The sequence below is a fragment of the Ylistrum balloti genome, unplaced genomic scaffold, assembly GCF_031769215.1.
Source record: "Ylistrum balloti isolate Yb309-2 unplaced genomic scaffold, AGI_CSIRO_Ybal_v1 Utg371040, whole genome shotgun sequence".
NCBI classification, from domain to species: domain Eukaryota; kingdom Metazoa; phylum Mollusca; class Bivalvia; order Pectinida; family Pectinidae; genus Ylistrum; species Ylistrum balloti.
In genome coordinates this window covers 1,100,972-1,121,878 of record NW_026782576.1, presented here as the reverse complement: position 1 = coordinate 1,121,878, position 20,907 = coordinate 1,100,972, and the positions used below count along the sequence as shown (strand labels likewise).

Here is a 20,907-nt window from a genome sequence, read left to right as displayed (position 1 = left end):
TTTAAATATTTAAATATTTCAGTCATTCAATCTTTATCCTAATTTTCACAACATCGAATTACTCGAAGAAAAAATATTGTGATTGAATAAAGATAACATAAAAGCTGTTTAAAACCAACAAATGCAGTGTAAACTTACCACTTTCGCCTTACCACATCTGTCTTATTGGAACTCGTTATAAATATTACACTTCAAGGCGTTGTGAAATCTATTCTCTCCTATGTTTATGTAAATTAACGAAACGAAACATTTTGAATTATTTATCAAGTAACCAATCCAGCGATTTACATTTTCCGTTGGTTTATATATTAGCCTGTGCGAAGGAGTGAGATGTAATTATTCAAACACATGCATTCCCAACGTTCATCGCATGCATCGTCACGACATAAGGCCTAATTTCTCACCACTTGCCACCTACTATTAAAATCTTTATTAAGTTAGTTATCAACTCTGTCGACCTATTTCCTTTGCATTAAAAGAATACAAATACCAAAACACCAAAAAAACTACCGGCATTGTAACGGAATGGTAATTCAATTCACATATTCGATGAAACGAAAGATGTACAGGTATACACTTTAAAAATGAGAATAAAACCACGTTTCCAGGAACGGTAAACATTCTTTGCTTCATCAGCTACACCTGCCATGTAAAGTTTCCAGTCAGTAGGAATATGTTGATCATTTCTAAATGTTGTGTCCATGAGTGTTAACATTGTGTTTCCTCCTTTAAGGATTTAATCGGGAAAATCATTCATATCTATCTGTCTGTATGTTGAACATTATCTAACTCTTTTAATAGTATATAACATACATTTGTCATCTATTTTGTCTTTAAGTTATGTGTAATGTGGTCTGTAAAATTGTAGTCTGTACGTTATATATAAAAATGTGAATAATCCAAAAACCAGGGATAAAGTTTCGGAAATCATTGAAAATTATGGTTTATTTGATATTTTAAGAGAATATCAAAATGTATACCTGATTCTAATTCTGATATTCAGTTGATGATCAGTTAATTCTGGAAATGGTACTTTTGGAAATTCGTGGAAATACTATCTCCAAATACTTCATACAAAAGAAGCTTTGAAATTCACAGGAAGCAAATTTTAAGAAAATAATTAATAAACTTGAAACTTCGGATAATATTAATATAGAAGAATTAAATGCCAAAAAGGAAGCATCATTAGATCACGGGCTAAGTGGGTAGAAGAGGGTGAAAAACCCATCTAGATTTTTTTTAGTTTGGAAAATTGTAATTACACTTCTAAATTAATACCTAAATTACTTACTGTGAATAATATACTAATGCATACGTTACACAGCAAGAAGATATATTAGGAGAAGCATACATATTTTATTAAATTCTATATGATGGTGGTTACAATACAGATGGCATGCAAAAAATTAACCTGAATGGTTATATAAATTACAATGACACACCTACACTGTCACAGTTTGAATCAGCTGAAATCGGTGGAATACTTTAAAACTAATGAAAATTAACAAAAGCCTTGGGTCTGACGGCTTTACAACAGAATTTGTAAATGAAAAGCTAAGACACTTTATTAGAGAACTATATTATCATTGAATGTAGTATACAAAATTGCTTCTGGTTCTGTTACTAATAGATAAAAGACTTAAAGAATTAATACAATGCTAATATATGATTTTATGAATTATACAAAGGAGCGTGATATACATAGTATGTTGCTTGTAACATTTGATTCGGGTTCTTGGTCTTTTATTGAGAATGTAAAACGTAAATCAAGGGGGTAATCAATATTGAGAGGGGCTGCAGACAGATGTAATGACCATATTTATTTATCCATTGTGCAGAGGTTTAAGCAATGAAAGTTAGAAATAATAGCATCATTACGGGGATTTAAATTGAAATTATCCACTTTTGTTACCACAATATGCAGATGATGCTTCATATATACTGGATGGGTAAAAAATGCTAAACGAATCAGTTATACAGTTTGATGCGTTGGTTTGCAAAGATTGCGGGTTTTTAAACGTTGATAAGACCAGGTAATAAGGATTGGGAATAAAAAATGTAATGATGACAGTTTTTTTACCAGAGTACAATCTACAATGGAAGAGAAGGTCATTAACTCCTATTGGAAAAATAGATATCATTTAGTTGTTACTCATATAGCAGTTTACTCGTTTATTCATTTCTTTATCTAACCTAATTATGCATTTTCTTAAACTTTCTTAAATTTGATATTTTTCGATTACTTATGGAATGGGGGACATGATAAATTCAAAATACTAATGGGGGTTTGAAAATGTTTAACTTATCAACTTTCCGTAATTCTTTAAAGAAGACGTTTATCAAACTACCGAGAAATGGAAATATATTGTTAAAAAAAACATTATATCCTTGTTGTGGCACAACAAGGATATAATGTTTTACGGTTTGGTAGTGTTTTATAAGAAATTTTATCATATAAATATTTTAGTAATTGATGATTTAATTAAAGACACAAACACTGGTGTGACTTACATATGAATTTATTCAAAACTTTAATATAAATACAAACTTTTTACACCAATTAACATCTGACTGCAAGAATTTAAGGTACAGTTTCTTAATAATATAATGATATTAATAACATTACCCACCATACTAACACATCTCAGACCTGCAAACAGTCAAAACTACCTAAATAATTCATTAGAATAAAAAATTGTACTTTTTGCTGTCAGCTTTGACTTGCCACCCCATCCAGTAAATAGTTTTCTTACATATGCATTCAGTCTTTCTTTCTTTTTTATCTTTATTTTTTTTTCTCTCCTTATTTCTTTCTTTTTTTAAAATTTTTGTTTTCTTTCTTTCCTTTGAAAAATACTATGATAATATACACACTTCCATGCAGACCACTTAAAAATAGCATATCGTTAGGTGTTTTAATATCCTTTGCTCATCATGTTAGTTATAATTATGTAAATATTAATGTCTATGAGAGAGAGAGAGAGAGAGAGAGAGAGAGAGAGAGAGAGAGAGAGAGAGAGAGAGAGAGAGAGAGAGAGAGAGAGAGTGTGTGTGTGTGTGTGTGTGTGTGTGTGTGCGGGTGTGGGTGTGTGAGGGTGTGGGTGTGTGAGGGTGTATATATGTATGTATATATATATATATATGTATGAATGCATGTATGTAAGAGTATGCATATATGGATGTATGTATGATGTATGTGTATGCATGTGTTTACATGCTTATATATAGATATATCATTGAATGTAGTGATGATATTTGTTTGGTTATATTACAGATTGAAGATGTGAGAAAATGTCATTATGTCTTACGTGTGCAAAGTTGTATGTGTACAAATGCAAACTTTCTCATTATATTTCTTTGTTGTTATTTATTAATTTAATTTAAGAATACGGAAACTTTATTTTTTAAGATTGAAATCAAACATTGTGTGACAGGAAGGTTTGAGCCCGAAACATATTGCTGAAATTTGAAGACGGATTTTGCAACAAGGAATGAGGATTTCCAATTTCTATCACCCTCCCAGCCTCCATGACCATAATAACATCGCAATGAAGCACGGTGTTGAGTCTGTGAGCGATCGTAAGGACGGTACAGTCGGCAAAGCTGTCTCGAATCGTCTGTTGGATCATGACATCCGTTGCTGTGTCGACAGAGGCTGTTGCTTCGTCCAGGACCAGAATCTAAAGTAAATTATAGTTGCTGAAGTTAGTGTACATAAATCAATTCATGATATTACATCGTAAAACAGCGACACATAGGTATAGTATAATACTGTTAGATAACAAAGGAGTTTAAATTCAATATTTACCAACTCCGGTATTCAAACTGCATATAAATAGCAGAGCTGTTCTGAATACAACATCAAAATGAGCCGACACTTTGAGATAAAAGGAATGAAATGGGGTTTCTGACTTCATATTTATCAAGTCGATAGTCACACTATCGTTATACTGTCACAGAGTATCTGCCACATCATTTAGGTTCCGTGACAAAACTGTTTTTGTTGCATTAATTATCCATAATTTCTGGCATACTTGATGAATAGAACATAGTAACGTCGCAAAAGAACATGTTGTATGCAAATAGATACAGACAGTTGTGTACAATTTGTCCGCATGAACGCAAATATTTTTTACCCGTCTGACTAACGAAATTATGTTTTTGGAACATCAGATCAAATATGAAGTTGAATGACACCTTTTGTATTTGAACTTCAGATTTTAACTGACTTAAATGTATTTTTACCTTATTTTGACGTAGGATTGCGCGTGCCAAGCATATAAGTTGTCTCTCACCCACGGAGAAGTTTTCACCGTTTTCCTCGATGCGTGAGTCAAGACTCTGGTCAAGAAGTAACATCTTAATGAAAAAATTCAAAATTATTTATTACAACATTGTATATTCTTACAATATTATATATTTCAGGATATTAGATACAATTATTAGTGTGAAAACATTATCACTAAATATACTTGGATAAGCACTCTGAATTTCTATTCTTAGGTATTTTCAAGTGTTATGTTTTCAAAACATCTCTTTGAGTTGATTGTCCTAACAAGCAGGTCAACACCATTTTAAAATGAAGTTTGAAGTCTGTAAAATTGTCCTATCAACTTAAGTTGCTTTTATGATTTAAACTAATTCGATACAAATGAAAAGTACAATTTATACAAACAATCTTTCATATCATTGAAAGTGTTATACACTTGATGAGTAAAGACTACAACCTATCATAACACTAAGACACGGCCAATATATTGATAGCAAGATTTACTGACTTCCCTACAACCAGAATTAGAATAAATAGATAAATAGATGGTAATAACTGAAGTGGTCATTGGTCATCTTTGCTATCCGACCGACCCGATTTTTCCTTACTATAAAATTTACTGACATAGTTGTAATTATGGAGTAAAGACTACAACCGATCATAACATTGAATCATCCAATTGATAATGATGGCAAGATTCACTGATGTCGCTACACTTAACTATAAAATTATTTGAAAAATGAAAGGTCCTTGAAATGGACATAACATAAAATAATATTTACATAACTGTATGGTATACCTTTTCTTTCATCTGGACTTGTTCCAGTGCTGCCCATATTTTTGCGTCCGTATATTTGCTGAAGGGATCTAGATTGTACCTGTGAAAATGAAAACCCACCCTAAAATCACTACAGTGTTATCAGTAACGCAATAACAGTGACCAGGCAAATTATCCAACATCATCAGGCATTTAGGGTTGAAAATATCAAGTACCATTGAAGAAGGACCAATAATTTTGGAAATTCCTGATAGCTCACAAAATTTAACAAACACAATTCTCAATCTACTTGCCGTAATGTTCCGGCAAAAAGGGCAGGATCTTGTGGAATCGATGACAAACTTAATCGTAGACGTTCCCGAGATATAGTTCTGATTTTGACGGCATCAATGATTATTTCACCTTCTGATAGATCATTCAGCCGAAACAACGCAGCAACTAATGATGATTTGCCTTAAAACCAATGAAACATTTCATCAATAATATTATTCGATAATTCATTTCAACTTTGCATTATCTTCATACTTATTGTATAAGATTTTTAAAAAATGCTTTCTGATTGAGTGGTTTTTATATTCATAACTTCTGGAGATTATGTATTCCTTTTGCATATATTGATAGAAACACTGACTGTTTCCTCGTGTCTATAAAAAAGAAAATGACATCTCTTTAAATAAAAGATAATGATGCACACGCACTTTACGGAAAGATTAATAAACAAATCTTCTCCAACGTGATGATTTACAAACATCAATACGTACACTCTGCAATATTCACATATATTAATAAAGGTTAAAATTCCATAGATCCGATGTAATATGATTCATGATAATGAAACTAAACATGTTATATTTCATCATGTGTTCTGTAAGTGAAGACATATTCTGTATCTTGAATATGAAATGCGTCGTATTCGAAAGCAGGTTTTCAAACTTTTGATAGTACAGAAGGATACCAACCACAAATAATTCATCAAGTATTGAATAATTCAGTTCTTTCGTTATCTTTAAAGTCATACCCGCGCCTGTGCGTCCGACAATGCCGACCTTTTCTTTGGGACGGATATCGAAACTGATGTTATGAAGTACAGGATCCAGGTCCTTGCGATATTTCATTATCACATTTGAAAATAGTATCCTTCCCTGGCTTGGCCATTCTTTGTCAACCTGCATTCTTCCAGTTTCCTTCTCTATAGCTAGATCCTACGGTATCAAATAGCATTACATTCATTTATAAGCAGATGAAATAACACGAATTGAACATAATGGGACGAATAACACAATCATACTACAGGATGGAGACAATGGCGACCATCATACATTCAGCGTAGATTGAGGAATGTGTTGTAAAACCTTGTTTAGAAAATTCATTTAGATCATCCTTATTTTTATCTTAGTAAAATGTGATATATATTCATGAAATAAAATCCTTAATATCACCATATACCTCATATTCATGAAGACGTTCAATAGCTGTAAATCTAGCTTCCACCTCATTCACCATACGGGCGAGGAACTGGATAACTGATGATACCTGACATCAACATAGAAAATAAACATAAATATTTTTAAAGAATGACTTAATGACTTTTTGATATGTGTCTTGATTTTTTCTCTCACGATAAATTGACTTCATTATGAAAACGATATCAAGTTCCAAGAAAGATGAATACAAGATACAAGAATTTATATATATTTCTATTTTTCAAAACCAAGTGCGTGCAATATGATTAACATCTTTTGATTACGAGGTAAAGGATTAATACTACAAATACATATTCACCCACCTTGAATGACATAGTGAGGGACAGAGCTGCCAAAGCAGGGGATATAGAACCTTTAGTGAACAACACGATGATAGCTGTGATGGTGGCAATAACAGCTGACCCAAGGTCCATTCTTAGACACATCCATCTCATACTAGCTTCGAACAACATCAGTCCCATTGAAGTCGTGTCCGAGTATTTGTAACATCTGTTTATAACAGGCATCATACATTCAAGAAAGAAATGTGACAGAATGTCTTTATTATTGGTCGAGATATACGCAGGCACTATTGAATCAATAATGACAATTATTTGTTGTTTCTTACCCATTCAAGAAGTCGTTTTCCTGTGAATAGGCCACGATGGTACCAAGTCCGTTGCATGACATGGTTACATGATTTATAAGTGGTGACCGCAAGACGTTTTCCAGCCGTTTGAAATTTCGGATTGATACGGATGCGAAGGTTTTGACAACGCAGAAGTAAAGTCCTATTGGAACAAGCGCGGCGATAAACCAAGGAAAATTGAAGGCTGTTGTGGCAAGGGAGGCTATTATTAGGATCAAAACTTGAATAAGGCTATCCAACAGATTAGGGATAAATATATCCGCTGCAATAGAAAAAAGACAATTTGATTATGCCAAACTTGTCACTTAAAATGATGTACAACGGACACATAACACAGTAGCACTCTTCAATACAAATCTAAAATAAGATATAGTATATCTAAGCAAGGCTTTATCTGCATAATTCAGCATTTGGTTTCTTCTTCAGCTCGCAGATAATGCCTAAAAGATGTGTTAGGAAACCAAAACAGCCTGAAGAAAAATGTACAACTCCAGAAAGGCAGGTAGATTTCTCCAATTCAAATCCCCGACTTGGAAAAACGTCGTGAAGAATAGTTGGTCTGATGCTATGACAAACCAGAGTTCATCAGCAAAGGCTGCTACCCTGAATCTGAATCGAATTATACAAAAACTAAATCAGAGAATACTATTTTTCAACAAAGAAATACATATAATTATATGAGAACTGTGACCCTTTTATCCTCAGCATAACATTAAGTCCGAAGATACAAAGTCTATCAATCAATTGTTTGGGTGGTCGGATGGGGCAATGGCGATGCACTCGCCTTTCACCATTCACGACCGCAAACCGTCATATTTCATTTTCCATCCGAAAGCCCCTATGAATTAACATCAGCTTTATAATTCTCAGTATACAAAGAGAGATAAGCGTGTACATGGAAAATAAGACTGGTTGTCCGGAAGAGTGAGAGTTATGCCACGTTCTCAAATGAGAACTGTGTATATAATACATAGAACCAAATAACGGACATCACATTTAACTTCTGCCAACAGAAAGCCAATAATTGGGATTTTGTTTTCGGTCAGCTGAAATATTTACATTAAAGGGGCATAAAAATTTCATGAGCCTACCGTATATTACAAACAGGAAATTTTAAACAATAACAATGATATGACTTCAGCAACATTACTCAAAATAATACATTAAAACATTCTTTTGGGAAAAAATAGATGATCATGATACACTTGGATGAGGATAGAATTGCTGAATGCTTAATACCAAAGCTACAGTTTCAAGAATAAATTATGCGACATGAAAATGTATACTTTTATTGTATTCATTAACTATTGAGCTGAAAAAATGAAAATATTGAAAGGTCCTCAACTAGAATTAAACGGCCAATGAAGTACATCATCTGAATTCAGACATTGATTAAGGCATTTGTAAAAGTCTCAAAATCGATCCCTGTCATTAGATACACTAACCATCGTCCACATCTCGTGAGAATCGGTTTAGGATTCTACCCGTGGGGTTGGCGTCAAAGTACTGCATGGGGGCACTCATCACTCTGCCAAGGGCATTGTTGTGCAAATTGGCAGAAGCTTTTATCGTCACCTGCAGCAGGACAATAGTGTTTCATAAAATGGCGAACTCTTAATCTTTTAATCAAAATATACAGTGGTTTCATTTTTCACATCTCATGAATTCAATAATTCACGATCCCAGAATTACGTTGAAGTATGTTGAATATGTACCGTTTTAGGAATTCGGAGTGTATCATCACATTATTTTTCTTTGCTATGGTATCATCAAAAATGAAATAATTTGATGTAAGAGAATATATATATCCAAATTGTGTACAAAAGGGATCACTTACCAAACCTAAAAGCAGGCCTTTCAACAACGCTAGTCCAACCATTACTACAGTTGTATATATATAGATATTCAAATACCAGTCCGTTTCCTCTAGGTTAATTTCAGTTTCACATTCCAAGGAAGAGCTTGCGTGTGTTTGTTCGGTGGACAACGTGCAATTATCATCTCCTGTGAAATGTGTGTCTTTTGTATTGGTATTGGCAGGAGATGTAATCAACACTGGGGAAGTCTGCAATAATTGTGAAACTGGGTATTTATAATATCACAAAGAGAGAACACACAAAAAATGATAATAATCAAATAAGTACTTATATATTAAGCCGAAATCTGATGTTTGATAGTCCAGTGAAAAGTCCGGACGCTGTTCGGGTGGTTGTATGTTTATTGAAGTGTATGTTATGTAGAGTTTGTAGCACTCACATACCTTCAGGAACCGATGCATACTGGATAGATATACGATTTTATTTATACCCAAATGTTACGAAACTGTTGATTAAATGATTTTATACAATAGATACGCAGGCTTACAACGATTGAGTATCACATTGTTTTCCACAAGATTTGTATACACTGACCTTCATGCAAACTGCCTAGATAGACCTAAGGTAAGAATTTATATAATCAGGGAATTCATTATACAGTTATGGTAACGCAGAACGCACCAAAATTTTCTTGTGCATATCGTGCATTCATCTTGCCCACACCGTTGAAAATTAAACGGAATATGCGTCAAATTATAACTAAATAGCGATCTCATGAACATTAAAATTGATCGGTGATTATAAAAGACATTAAAATTCGATAGTTTGTGAAATAACACTGGACTTGCATCATTAAGTCATCGTATACAGTTACCCACCCCAGAACGTGGCGAGTAATGGTGACTCGGGCAACAAAAGTTACTTGTAAACGGATATATTTGTGACAGATGGCGAGTTTTACACAACCCTGTCTCACGATAGTACCGCACAACGTGCGCACAAATGTGCGGTAGCTTATTAAGTCCAATTTTCCTATCGTGCGAAATTCTTGCATACATCGTGCGCTAATCGTGCAGACATCGTGCGCACATCGTATATCGTCTAACGTTGTGCGATCCCACAACTGTAACATTGACCATGTATAGTAGATTAAGTAACAACAATATGCCTCTTGACACTGGTCAATACATAATTGACAATTGGTCAATAGATATCAATAACTAAATAGACATATGTTTAACTGAACACAATTTTGAATAATATAACCTCCATATTAACTTTGAATATTTCATTCGTTCCTGTGTACGAAATTGATTTCTAATTAGTTCACCTATGTTAATGACCAGAACAATTATACACCAACAGGTTGAAGTACATTTATATTATATTATATGATCTGACCCCACCCACGAGGAAATTGTACAAGGTGTGCTTGCCGAAATATAAATGTACACTTCTGAATTTCCATTTCAAGACGTCTGCCTAACAAGACCCTCCATGGTGTTAAATAGTTTGACGGATCAATCTATCCTTCTCTGTTACTTACCGGCCACTTTTTCCTTCAGTAGCAAGCTACTAGCAAATCAGTACAGTGTAATAATAATGAAATGAGTATTTATCTAATAATCTGATTTTTCACTTTACTGACTGTAACTAAACAACAACTAATCCAAATACATCGTGTCTAAACATGTACTTGACGATACTGTAAAATTATTTGATGTATGAAAATTAAGAAATTTATCTAATTATGAAGCTGCTGCACCTATCCGTCTTGATTTTGATTTTGAACCTTTAAATAAATCTATTTTGGGAAAATAAAAAAACCCATCTGTTTCTTGGATCGCGGAAACAAGATGGCGGCGTAGAGGTAGAATAGTGAACAAAAAATGATGAATATATAAATCATGCACCAAAATCATTTCCCCCTACGTTTAAATATGTCTAAGCTTATCAAATGTTTCACCCCGATTACTGTATCATATGTTAGAGGTCCCCAATGTTTCACATCGATCTCTTTATCATGTGTCATGATCGTTTAGAAGCTTTGCAATAATGAGTAAAATGCACAGTTAACCAAAAAGGCGGTGGAAGGACTCAGGCGACTGGAATTAGATCAAGATTACAATTCAAGAAATACATAGTAGTAGAAGCGGCAGTAGAAATATTTCTGTACTTGTAATTGAATATCATTTCATTATATCTTCATTAAATCAGATGTTTAACCTACTGTCTGCTTGATCCAGATTCCAAGCCAGCAGTCACTGAAGGAAACCGAAGAAATAGACAAAAAATACAACAATAACACCAATGCTGTCACTATTTTGCCTCCAGCAGCATTGATATAGCTCATGTATGTCTTAAGACTAATGTCGCCAGCTGTAGATGTCTCCCTATCTGTCAGAATTCCTGAAACGAGAAGAAGTTTCCAAGGTATGAAAGGTACTATTGTTTATGATTAATATAATGAACAACGAACAGAAATGTAGTGGAGGGGGTGGGGGTGTTCTATTAATATACAATAAACTAAAGTGTGGCTGTAAAATCGGTAGTTATAGAACAATGTCGGATATGACGTAACACGGCACTTGAACAATTGTAAATTATAATTTGAAATCTGATGACGGTTTCTCTCAACAAACCTTTTTCGTGATTATCTTTTTTTGCAGCACCTATTGAATAATTATGTTGTTGCTGTTTTGTCGTGATATCCATGAATTCTACATTTTCATCGTCTTCTAGCGATTGGTCAGCTGTAAGGTAACGATTATAGAATAAGAATATTGATATTCGAAAGCGCCAGACAATGTTTCGGCTAAAGGAAAAATATATCAATACTGGCGAGTTTAATATGAATTTAGATTAGAACTGTATGTAAAGATATGTTGTTGTTGTTTACGTATAAATATATTTTTTTTTAATCACTGGCAGGTCCCAGATAATACAGAACACTTGTATCATCGATTGGTATTTATCATTTTTACTAATCTGTATTTAATGCTTAATAAGTATTGAAATATCTAATTATCATCCTTTGTAGAATCGTGTTACAAATGGGACTTAAATATTACTACTACTTTATGAAAAGGTCGAACGGTCATAAAAGTAAGTATTAACCCCGTTGACTAGATACGCAATATTATTTATTACTTAAAATCCAGGACCACGACAGAGATATCATTACCTATTGTATCTGTAAAGTTCATGTTGGAATTATACTGTTCCACCATTATAGTGTACAGTCCGTCCAGGGTCAACAGTGACTCATGTGTTCCAAATTCGGCAATCGCACCATCATTCATAACGTATATTTCGTCACAGTGTTTTAAATACTAAACATTGAAGAGAACAAGAAAGCATAAAGAATTCATTATCTTAATAGATGATTTGTGTTACGATATGATTTCCGGAACATTCATTGATATTCGATTACCAATAATCTCATCCTTCAACCATCTCTTAGCATATGAGGATGCACGCATGAAAAAAGAGTCATTATTATTCTGATATATATATGTATATCTGATAAATACTGATATACCGAATGTTATATACCTTTTTGACGATATACAAAAATGAGATTAAATGCATAACGGGCTTCACTCATACGTTTAAAAATAATCGCTGTATAACAAGAGGAAATCTGGTTAGCAAGCTAATTAATTGCCACATCATGGCAAGGCTTTAACTCACCTGAAGTTGATGAGTCACCAAAACAACTGTTCTATCCGTCAAAACGTTATCGATACATTTATGAAACAAGTGTTGTCCGACATGAACGTCAACTGCGGATAGCGGGTCGTCAAGGAGATAGATGTCGCTTTTACTGTAGACAGCACGAGCTAGACTTACTCGTTGTTTCTGACCACCACTGAGATTTATTCCTTTATCACCAATCTGAAAAACGGTTATGCAAAAACATGATTTTGTTTTAAAATGATGTGACCTAGTTTATTTTCTATCTAAAGAGTCTGTAGAAAGTGGAGGTGGGTATTATTCCGTAAAGTTAAATGAAAAATAAATTGTTTGCACATGAATGAGGTTTATTCTTTATTTCAGATCTGGTATGATTCTATTTTTTTAACTCCGTATTCACTAATCTTTATTTTAAGGAAAGTATGTATTAATAAGTTGAAAACGGTGGTATGATAATAATATTAGTAAGTGCATTTTAGCATATGCTTACCTCAGTCATGTCCCCATTGGCCAGAATGCGAATATCAGGATCCAAACTGCAGGCGTGCAAAACCTTAGTGTACCTGTGTTGATTTTTAAAAAGTTAATATGTATAGTTTGTTTATTTATAAGTTCGGACAGTTTGTTAATTTCAATCACCAATTCCATAATCAATTTGAGGAAGGTGTATGATGCAGACAAAATTGTGCTGAAATTTATGTCGGTCGCTCCAAGTATGACTTACAAAAATGTATTTTTAAATCGAACACTTTTGTGATCCTCATGTACTTGATGTCTGAATATTCAACGCGGTGAAACTGGTAGTCTGAAACATAATTGTAATTTTAAGTTGTTCTTGTTATTATTCTTTCTATAACTTGAGGAGGCACTATGACATTCTAAATTATTGGAAGGAATCGTTATACAAACAGAACATAAAACAGCAAACACTTTTCTTTATAACTTTAAATTTAGTAATAATTCTAAGGACGTACCAATCGTTTTCAAAAGGTTTTCCAAAGAGAATATTTTCTCTCAATGTCCCGTTGAATATCCATGCTTGCTGTGCCGCATACGCAACTGAGCCATCAACCGCAAGATGGCCGTTAATCAATGGCATCTGTAATAAACAGAAAACATTTTTATTTGATATGAAGATCTTCCGTCTATTTCAAAGGTTCGTACCAAAGTTGGAAATTCGAAAATGATCACACATAGCGGAAACGGATCAGTGTCAAAGTATGTTATAACTATATACATAGCGGAAACTGATCAGTGTTAAAGATGTTAAAACTATATACATAGCGGAAACGGATCAGTGTTAAAGTTTGTTATAACTATATACATAGCGGAAACGGATCAGTGTTAAAGTATGTTATAACTATATACATAGCGGAAACGGATCAGTGTTAAAGTATGTTATAACTGTATGATGTAGTTTGTCTCCATTGTATCTTATTCTAAATTTGTATTGAAAAATACTATTTATTTGTGTGTCTTTCTTGTGTACAATCTTCGAGATTGCAGACTGCAGGCATTTGATGAACTTGTAGTTTCTGATCTTTGTCGTAACCTGAATACCAACGTTTTGTTCATTTGTATACTGGGACGGTTTAGGAAATACACATGTACTTAACGTTTTCTTGAAATAAATTCATTATTTTTACGATTTTGGATGTCAACCATCATATATTTAGTTTACCACCAGTGACGTGTCAGCTGTGTGATATACTCTGTCTATATCTAAGCGTGCATTGAATGGGTCTGTTCACTTATGCTTCTTTGGTAAATTTTCGATACCATAAAGTCGAATGGCTCGATTCTGTAGTTTTTTTTCCAGAAAATGAATTTGTGCATGGAGAGTAACCACACGATCAACGAGAATTAATCTCTACATAAGATATGTGATTTGACAGTTTTTTCTAACCTATAAATGTAAATGGAGTACTGAGTAAAATTTACTTTATTGTGGTTTGTTTGCTGTAACATAAGAAATGCAATAATACAATATAGTTTCATTGATGAATTAAGCAAATACAAAATTGATAGTTGTATCTAGTTGATAAAACTATTGAGGTGATTTTAGTATTGACTGGATGTTTCTTCTTCCGTATTTCATTTTCTGTAACCACTTTGATCTGGTACCTGAATAATTACACAGACAAAATATCTAATTCCAATTGAACATTATTTGCAAACTATATTTAACTTTGAATATGCAATATTCTTCAAATAGATTTTTAAAATGTATGTTCTTTTATGTATGCAGTCGTAATTAAATGTATGCCCTATACAACGTGTTCCACAACAATGTTTGTGATACCTTTATATCAGGGAGGTAACTCTGATCTCGGTCAGAGAGATTAATTGAGCGAGACTGTATTGCTTCAAATTTAAGGATAATGCAATTATCATTCTTATCACATATGGGATGAGAGGCAACTGTCCTATTTTCAAACATTAAAGAAATCCACTCGCCTTATTTTGAAAATTATCCCAGGAATCAATTCTCATTTGAAGATCAAAACAAAAACAAAAAACAAAAACAAAAAATTGTTGCGCTGTGTCGATTTTAGAATATTTGATATTTTCTAATTTATAAAAGAAATAGTCTAACAGGAATATGAATTTCAAGATAATTATTTATTCTGTTGAAAGTTATGCAAGAGAATGGGAGAAACGAGAACAAGTCCATTCTGTCCGCCTTTCGTAAAAGCATTTGCAGCTTGAAAACGAAAATAAAAAAAATAAATCATAGACCAACTTTCCACGATTCTGCTATGAAATTCACACGTCAAGATTAAGATTACAGATACATACCCCAACATACCCTTTTCTAAACTGAAGGAACACCTTCATTCCCTTGTCATGAGAGTTTTCGTCTCAAAACGTGATGCTTTTAATTTCTGAATTTTGTGAATTTCCATTTTTTGGTAGCTTTATCGTTACATCCCCAACCGATGTTGTTTACATATCACAGTTAATTCGATTTTAATTGGCCTGTTTCCATTATTACGATTTTCATGCAGGAAATCGTCAAATGAGGGACAAACTCCTAACACATGATTTTACAAGATGCCGGTTGATTGAAGTTATGGAGAAGTTTCATGGTCGTCATAGTGATCTCACTAAGAAATATTTGATTTCTTTGTGTGATATAAAGCTGGCGTGTTTCATGCTCGTTAGTTCCGTTGTTATATACCTTGTTCTTATTTGAGAACGTATCATTACTTACTTAGATTTACCGAGGAGCAGAAGATGTTTATTGTTCCGGAACATCTGGTCTTATTCTCGTTGTTCTTTTTCATGAGTCTTCGTGTAAATCTTTTTTTGTTCATATTTCGACCTAGATTGATGGAATTTGAGTTTGGATTATGATTATATTGATATGTTGGTATTTCTTTGATGTAATTCATCTTACCCTTCCGATAAGCGCTTGCAACAAGGACGATTTACCACAACCAACTGCACCACAAACTCCGATATGCCGACCCTGCATATGTTAGCGAAGTTGAAACATTACTAAAATCGGAAATATCAAATGATTGATTCAAATAAGCATTGATTACAAAATGACATGTTCTATAAGGAAAGGCAACCTTAAACTATTTGCTTCTTCATGACGGATTTGGTATTTGGTATGCATAATAATCGCTTCCATGTCGTTATAGTTGGAAATAAAAGGGGTTTCATTTGAAAATAAATCCTTGTTTTGATAATTCATATCTAAAATTTCTCATACTTGTTGTTCTTACCCGTCTGACTGCAATATTGATGCTCTTCAACGATAGAGCTGTTATCGAAGAACGAGGATTCAAACCTAGATGAAAATATGAATACTTAAAATATTTTGATAGATAAAGCTTAATATGGAAGAAACACGTCAAAATAATGTAAAAGAAAATAATAGCAGTAAAATAAAATTTTAAACAATATGTAAACTGCTGAACAGATATTGCACACATTACTTTGGATTAACAAAATTGTATTGTAAGTACATCATCTTATATAAAATTGAACAACTTTGTATAATTTGGCTTTTCTTCACAGATTTTCAATATAGTTTTACCATATCAAAGTTTTGTCCATCATAATTTTGACCGAGTCATCTTTCGACATATCTATTGTGTGTCACAATAAGCATTGTCTTTATGTGTTAATACCGTATAGAGTAAGTATTTCATTCTGATTACGCAGCACAAACATACAATAGCCTGATAATGAGATATGAATTGGATACCTTCTGTACTTTTCTGTTTGAGTTTTTCACTGGGAATAGTATAAGTATCTTCTTCCCACATAAATACTGCATCCCGTACTTCAATAGCATTATCCGATTCTACGACATTACGACTTGGTGGCGTGAATTCTTCCTCTAACATAAAGCGCTAGGGAAATTAAACAATAATATTAATGTTGCATATTTCAACGCGTTACATTAGTATAACAGCCGTTGAAAGATCTATGTTAGTATTGGTTATCTCAAAACTCCGATAAAATTTCATAAAATAGTTGGCATGTGTTTTATTCATTGTATACGCTTTACTTGAAAAAAATAGATTAAAACAATAGATATATATTTAACAAATAAGAAGTTCTTTGTCTTAAGGATATAAACGTGAGTATAATATTTGTATTACTTAAGGTATCGGTTTTATTGTTATGTGTATGAGAGTGGGTGCGTATCCATGTTTTTCACTTTTCATTTTATTGTTTCATATATTCGCACTTATATCTGAATATTTAAATTAAAGATATCGTTTGTGTACAAAATTACAAAATGTTTTATTTATTCATAACTAATTCTAATGTAACACCATCCTATGAGACACGTATCCGGTCAACAACCGATGAGAATAGGGCCAATTTTCGATGCACAATATTCCCGTTCATAGAAACACCTCTAAGTCGAACCATCGAATAATTCGAATATTTCATTTGGTTCTGTCGACTTCAACTCATCCGTTTTTTACTGTGTTGGTTATCTTTAACTCCGATATAGAATAATAGGCATATATTTTATACATTGTACATGTTATTACTTGAAAAAAAAACACTTTCAAAATTTTATACATAACAAAGGAGTAGTTGAATAGCCACCATTTTATCCGTATGGAATGATTAAATGTCATTATCATGAAGGTGTCAGCATAGGCAGGTCTATAAGTAAATACTGATTTTCTTTATCTATAATGTCAAAGACATTTTTGTTAAGGCAAAAATCAGTTGTAACTATGCTTGCTTTAGGAGATAAACTTTAACTGTCGCATCATTTGAAACAAAAATCCTACAAACTACTTAATGATGTTCGCATGGAAATTGTCACATCCAAATAAGTGCTGTATGTTAAGGTTGCTGTAATAAAGCAGCATGTGCATAATATTGAAGGAGAATATCTAGTGTTTTACGACATTTAAAAAAGACATGCCTTTATTCTTTCAAAACTGATCCTTGTTTCTCCAAATATCCGGGAGGCGAAAGGAACGATGGTGACCGTAATTCGCATAAAACTGAGAGTGGCGACAATCGAAAATGCCTGCAACAAAAGATCAGTTAGACAAAAATGCCTATTATACACTTTCAGCCTTCGCTATAGTTGCTGGGAGATGTGTTGCTATAAACATATCATTAATTTGATAACGTGATATCATTTAGAACAACCTGCAAATAGATTAATATCAGCTTTCAAATCTTGAAGACATTGTTATACTATTTTGACACTTTTCAGGGATCTCCATATACACACCATGTTAAGGATAGATACAACAGTTTTTTACCGGCAATACTCAATTCAGTCATGACTACATGAATTAAACTGAAAAACATTAACTTACTGTTGCAGCTGTTAGGTCATTTCCTGCATAAACATACATGGATATTGTGGCTACCGTAGCAAGTGAAGGAGTAACTGGTATTATGGCATTGCTAATCAAATTCAATATTGTCGAATGCAGCAATGGTCTAGTTTCCGTTTCTCTGAGACCTATTGAAGAAACGGATTGATAACAATTCAAATTAAGAAACTTTGTATGCAGTGTTTGAAAATAATATTTCTTTTACTATCGACCCCAAATTTAAAGCTAATCGATCATCTTTAACTGAAGTTATCATCTGGAAACAAAAAAATTATCTTTAGCAACAGTCACCTTCATGGTTGATTTTTCACCCCAAATATCACATATTAGGTCTACTAAATCAAGTTTCAACCTTATCGGTCATCACTTACTCATGTTATCATATGGAAATCATCCGGACCGACAGACAGACAGACAGACAGACAGACAGACAGACAGAAAGAAAGAAAGACAGGAAGACGCTATAATTATCTCTGGTTTAACCAGCAGAGAACAAATAAGACCAGCTGTCCCGCGAGAATAAGCGTCCTTACCCAATATAGATTGTTTAAACGATTCTTCCCATGCAAACATCTTTATTAACTTCATGCTGGCGAGAACTTCATTCATCTTCCGTATCTGAGGAAAGATCAGGAATACAGTAGAACTAGGATGGCTCGGAATAGCCCCTTAAATATCGAATTGGTCGATTATTGTCGATTGTGTCTTTATATAATAGTTATCATCCAACTTCGGATTCCTCGACACGTTATCCCTCGAATATCCTGCATTCCTCGAACTCATTTTAATCCCCTTCCCTGAGATGTTCAGAGTACATGTTCCAAGTTTTATCTATCGTAGAAATTTGGCTTATAGTCGCAAAAAATGTACATGTGTCTCACATGACTGCGTCAAACTGCAGCACGTGTTTATACCGAAAGGACACTAGATAATTCTGGTGTTAACGTTGGCATGATCACATACCTATACCAATATGCTACATAGGATGATTGTTTTGTGGGGACCTTTCAATGTTTATTTGTATTTTAGATTAACATACAAAAAAAAAATAAATAAGTAAATAAATGAATCGTTGTTTCAATATACTAAGGATCGCACATATTTAGAAGGGGATATGGCTGAACCAGTCACAACGATTCTGCACGTCCGATTATCTAATCTTTCAGCGGATGGATTAACTAATAACACGATGTACAATAAGGATATAAAATCTGCAGTCTATTATCACTTGCAATACCATCATTCTCGGAGACGTGCATTCTACATGTTACTTTCATTTCAGTAATAATTACCAAAACGGCCCCCGAAGTAGCAGACATTTATTTAGTTAATATATCCTGCTTTTAGGCCTTTATCGGCCGGCCTTTGTTCGGCCTTTGTTCGGCCATTTTGCTATACTCCACGCACCGAGCGCGTATCTACGTGTTTTGCGCTGTTCGGTTATTTCGTGAAGTTTTTTCGCTTTTTATCGGTCGTATTAATTATTCGACCGTATATTTTGCTTTGCTTTTTTACGTTTCGTTAGCTTTTGCTTTCGTTCGTATTTGTTTGTTGGAGTTGTGTTTTTTTCACTCCATTTATTTTTGTTACGTTTATTTGTATTAATAACTGTTGTTATTTGATTATTTATTTCGTAACAATTATGGATTCAGGGATGCGTCGTGGTTCAGCACATGGGTGTTCTCACTTCTACGGAGAGCAGGACCCCCATGATGCCTGTCCCTTATGCCGACCTTGCAGCGAGGCCTCGCCGTGCGAACTTTGTTTGCACGCCGGGTCCGCTGTAAAGGTTCCCCTACCCAGTCGGCGAACTTCTCGCCGGAAGAGGGATTCGTCCTCATCTTCCGGTAAGAGAGGTAAGCCATCCAGGTTTTCTACCCCCGGCCCTGAGCCGAGGGGTGAGGTTGTCACTGCTGGGGGTGTTCTCACACTGAGCTCCGCCCTCGAGCAGGGGGTGGCTCCCCCTGTCCAGGCGCGTCCTGGTATAGGGGGGAGCAACCCGACCCTGACTCGGCGAAGTCTAGGGTCGAATCGGCCGGTAGCTCTCGACAGCCGGCGGTGCTACCGTCGGAAAGGGACTTCCGGTCACAGGTCTCTGAGTCTTTCAGGGACCTCGGCACGCCAGATGGCGTCGTTGGTGGGGGCCGCTCTGACGCCGGACCGGTACCCCCGGGTATGGGGTCAGGGGTCACTGATTTTTTGTCAGGGTTGTCAGTGGCTACGGGGATTAGTGACACTGAGTTCACTAATCCTAGTGTCAGTGCGGGGCCTGGGTTCCTACCCTCACAGGTCTCTGCATCTGGGGCTTTTCGCTCTAGTCCAGATTTTCCTGTGCAAGGTTTCCCAGGGGGTTTCCCCCAGGGATTTGGGGCCCCAGGTCAGGCTTCCGGTTTCCGGTCG

At 34.4% G+C, this 20,907-nt stretch overlaps 1 protein-coding gene across 1 annotated transcript; it reads right to left on the bottom strand.

The window, feature by feature from the left end:
* Positions 1-3,416: 3,416 nt before the first annotated feature.
* Positions 3,417-19,116, bottom strand: LOC132560266 (ATP-binding cassette sub-family C member 5-like). The gene is made up of 21 exons (XM_060224929.1): positions 19,041-19,116; positions 18,487-18,635; positions 18,081-18,188; positions 16,893-17,040; positions 16,408-16,472; positions 16,074-16,145; positions 13,648-13,772; positions 13,164-13,236; positions 12,671-12,874; positions 12,162-12,309; positions 11,620-11,730; positions 11,208-11,386; positions 8,606-8,735; positions 7,140-7,422; positions 6,835-7,021; positions 6,495-6,581; positions 6,067-6,250; positions 5,342-5,501; positions 5,070-5,148; positions 4,246-4,359; positions 3,417-3,680 (listed from the first exon to the last, which is right to left on the bottom strand). The coding sequence occupies exons 1-21, from the start codon at positions 19,114-19,116 to the stop codon at positions 3,417-3,419; spliced, it is 2,946 nt and encodes a 981-aa protein (XP_060080912.1).
* Between the last annotated feature and the right edge of the window lie 1,791 nt (positions 19,117-20,907).